The 4165-nt window shown below is 36.5% G+C and overlaps 1 protein-coding gene across 2 annotated transcripts in view; it reads left to right on the forward strand.

Moving 5' to 3' along the window:
* Positions 1-4165, forward strand: part of si:dkey-86e18.1 (uncharacterized protein LOC557342 homolog) — a 5801-nt gene extending 1636 nt beyond the window's left edge. For both annotated transcript variants that reach the window (XM_058379444.1, XM_058379445.1), the window contains exons 4-6: positions 1298-1487; positions 1637-1975; positions 3998-4165. In XM_058379444.1, coding sequence (XP_058235427.1) covers positions 1298-1487; positions 1637-1975; positions 3998-4155 — 687 coding nt within the window. In that variant the 3' untranslated portion in view covers positions 4156-4165. The remainder of the gene's footprint in view (positions 1-1297; positions 1488-1636; positions 1976-3997) is intronic.

A 4165-nucleotide genomic window follows, 5' to 3' on the forward strand; every position in this document is an offset into this window, starting at 1 on the left:
GATATGCACGCAACATATGTTATCATGTACCATAACAAACATATAGCAATAACACAATAATGCGCTGTTTAGCAATCGGTATAATGCATTTACTCATCTTCTTATTAGTATTGACATGCAGGATATTCAGTGGAAATTAAAGAAAGAAAAAGACAAAATGAAACCACAACTGAAATACAGATCCGCTGTATTGGTCTAGACCTATGCGTTATTTCTAACTCATCAGAAAAGTTCATATTTCCTCTATTTTTTTTCGCTTGTTGTGCAGTTTTCACAGACAGCCACTTACTAATAAAGTGGCTAATTACTAAATTAAATATTATATTAAGTAACTTTTTTAATATGTATATTTGGTTTGTTCTGGGCCAAGGCAATATGTCCGGCAGACCTGACTGCACAAGAAAAATAGGCTAGGTCTTGTTACTGAGGTCAATTTGCATAATGAATTAGCCTCAGAATGCTCATTTGATGCTAGTCCAACCTCACGGTTATTTCAAATGGATTAAAATATGTAACAAGAACTGCATATTCTTGTTTTATTCCACAATGAATACATCATGACCACTAATCATAGCAACTGAGCACAAGAGGGTGAGATGAGAGGGCAGGCCCAGGAGAGTGCAGTGGCTGGTATTCTGGGGTCTGGTTCTTAAAAATTAGATCTATTGAACAAACAGGGTTTGTCCAAGGGACTTGATTTAACAATGAAAACTGTATAATCTGTTACGGTAAAGTGTTCTTTAAGGACATATTTATGGAAAGAGTCTCCAGTATCAGAGCTTTGAAAGAGTAAGGGCTTTTTTTCCCCCAACACAGAAATTCTCCTGTTTTTTTTCTGGTTTGTCTAACTTGCAGAGAAAATTAATAAGACTTGAAGGAAATACTGTTTCTAGTTGCTATAAGTTAAAACAGGAACTTGTCTTGCTGGTGTTGCACAGACTGCAGTAAAATGTGACCATAAACAGCTCAAAAGTAGTTCATTAATAAATTAAAATAGCTGTGGTACTTCAGGACATGCTGTTTTTGGAAATATTATTAAATCGATGATGATTAAATTCCTGGAGCCCCTTTAATCTTCTCATAAAATGCAATAGTCATGTTGAAAAGTGATATATTATCTAAATATAAGTTCCTACAAATCCACCAAAGCGACTGCTCACATTGAGTATTTTAATAGTTCAGTGAAGATATAAAATGCTAAATGTTTGAATGTTAAAAATGAAGAGTTTTTGGGGGGGAAAGTACGTCCCACAATGCTCTTTCTTTTCCTTAACCTCACTCTCTGATGTACTTGTAGCAGTCCCAGTTGTCCCACTACCCAGAGAGGAAGATAGCAGAGTTCCAGCAGCAAATTGAGCGACTGGAAAAAGAGTACAAGGCTTACCTTAACAAACTGCGCTTTTTAGACCCCAGCTGTAAACACCAGCTGTGGAGTCCCAGAGCGTACACTAAGAGGAGGACAGACTCTAACGGAGATCAGTGCACTGGTTAGTCAGTGTGATTTATTTGTACTGGTGCATATTTTACATATTTAAACTACAGTTTCCCAACAATGAAATTCAGTGTACATTAAATAATAATTTCCAGTGTGCCATGATGAACTTGCACAAGCTAACATTCTCATACTTTTTTACAGGCAAGAGACTCTGTGCCCCTGATTCTGGTGTTCAAACCAGTTATCAAGAAAGTTGTGCCACAGCTACCAAAAATAAGCTGGATATATGTAACTCATCAGAGCCAGATCCTACACACCGCTCTGATCTTCCAGACCAGGATCTTCCACTCTCCTTTGACCACTCCAGGCTGGCAATAGCAGTAGCTGGGTCTCGGGTAGCTTCCTCAGGACAGCAGAATGAACGAAACACCCTGGCTCATGTCCTGCATAAAGGCCTCCCCAACCTGCACAGCTCAGCTTTAACACAAGTTCCAGGACTGGCAGAGAGTAAGCAGACCGAACCTCTCTCATGCACTGAAGGTAAGACAGAACATGTGTTGGGACTGGTGGGCTGCTACTCATCTTCCTCAGATGAAGAGACTTGAAGTTTTTTGCATTCCTGTGTTCACATTGGTTTGTTAATATAGATTTTTGTTTTTATTTTGTTTACAAAAAAACTGATATTGTATGTAGCTGTAATAAATCGATTGCTAATAAATTATTTTCACTGGTAATGAAAATTCAGCATTTGAGCATTTCAAGCATTAAGAGTTGGAAAAATCAGAAATGTTTTCCGTCTTTGTCTCGTTTTTGTCGATTTCAGTCACGCTACTCTTTTCAGACCCAGAACCTAATGAGCTTCAGAATGACTTTGTTGGTTTAACTGGTGTAACGTCTTTTCTGAAACACATCACCAGTGTGATGGTGGTGTGTCGAGGCTCTACCTGAGTGGGTGTCTTTTTTACTTCATTTCAGCAGTTTCACACTGAGACAGAAAAGCTCAAAATATGGAGAGATTACATAATGACCCCACCACAAAAGCTGTTCAACCACATATGCATCTTACTGAATTATCAGTAAGCAGAGTTATGCTGACTCAGAGAGAGAGAGCGGCGGGTAATGCGTCTGAATAAAGTGCACACACACCCCACTAGTCTGTTCGCTTGTAAGGCATCCTACGCCGACCCCAAAACCATTCTTCCTTTTTTCTTCAGCAATGGGAACCGCTTAGTGTGCAGCATTTCGGGGAAATGAAGCCTTTGTCAGTAGCAAGAGTTTAATAGGACATGTGGCTTCACTGACACACACTCACTCACTCAGGGACAGGGTTTCCCATATTTGTAAGTGGAGAAATGAAACTCTCTGAACCTCTACCTTCATAATACATCATGTAAGAGTTTCCTTCATAATTACATCATGCATTACATCTGATCTCATGTCATTATATACATGTACTATACATATATATATATATATATATATATATATATATATATATATATATATATATATACACGTGTATATATATATACATATATATATATATATATATATATATATATATATATATATATATATATATATATATATATATATATATATATATATATATATATATATATATATATATATATATATATATATATATATATATATATATATATATATATATATATATATATATATATATATATATATATATATATATATATATATACATACATATACATATGTACATATACATACATATATATACATATATATATATATATATATATATATATATATATATTTATAGCATTATTCAATTATATCTATCTTCAACTAACATAGCAATCAGCATGTGATGCAGTTACACATGAAAATCTACATACAACCTGATGTTGACATTGTTCAGACTGTAGTCTTGCGTATGTTATGAAAATACTAATATATACAGGGTTCCCGCACCAGTTTGGCATGGGAAAATGTAATTCCCCAAGTTTCAGACATGACTGTCATTTACGCTATATGCATCAACAGCTGTGACAAAAATCTTCCGTTAGCGTGACATATCTTCAATAGCTCATCACCGCACCTTCTGTTTTTCTGCGTAATATGATGGAATTCATTTTAATCACAAAGAGGATAATTAACCCCTTTCTTAATAATTAAATTCTGAGGGCGATAGAAGTCATTACACAGGGGTAAACTGGCCTTAACTTTCAATTTCCATCTCGATCACATGCTGAAACAAGAAGAGTGCTTGTAGGAAACCGTTTCTTAGAATACGGGTTTGGTGTGGCTAAAGAAATGTAGAACAAAAAAATGATGGGGCTGCAGTGGTGGACAGAAGAAGAAAAAAAGTATAACCATGTGACATAATTCGTCTTCCAAAGAATTTGTGTTGAAGATGAACAAAGACATATGAGGAAAACCTCACAAAATTGAGCTGCCTGTTCCAGTAAACTGTGTATGCATGCGCGCGTGTGTGTGCGCATGTGTGCGCCTGTGTGTGTCTGTGTCTGGAGGATATGCACCATAAAGGCCACAGGTTAAAGTTGTGCCTCTCTCTTATTTCAGGCTCAAACCACACCACGAATCTCCACCTCACCACCCACTCTGTTCTCATGCAGACCCCTGAGAATGCAGCGTGCAAGACTGCAAACTCACGCAAATGTACACATACACACAGATCATGTTTCATGTGGAAGCTTCTGTTCCTTCGTGGTTGTCTGTAGGGTTTGTGAA

This window comes from Hemibagrus wyckioides, linkage group LG25 (assembly GCF_019097595.1).
Source record: "Hemibagrus wyckioides isolate EC202008001 linkage group LG25, SWU_Hwy_1.0, whole genome shotgun sequence".
NCBI classification, from domain to species: Eukaryota; Metazoa; Chordata; class Actinopteri; order Siluriformes; family Bagridae; genus Hemibagrus; species Hemibagrus wyckioides.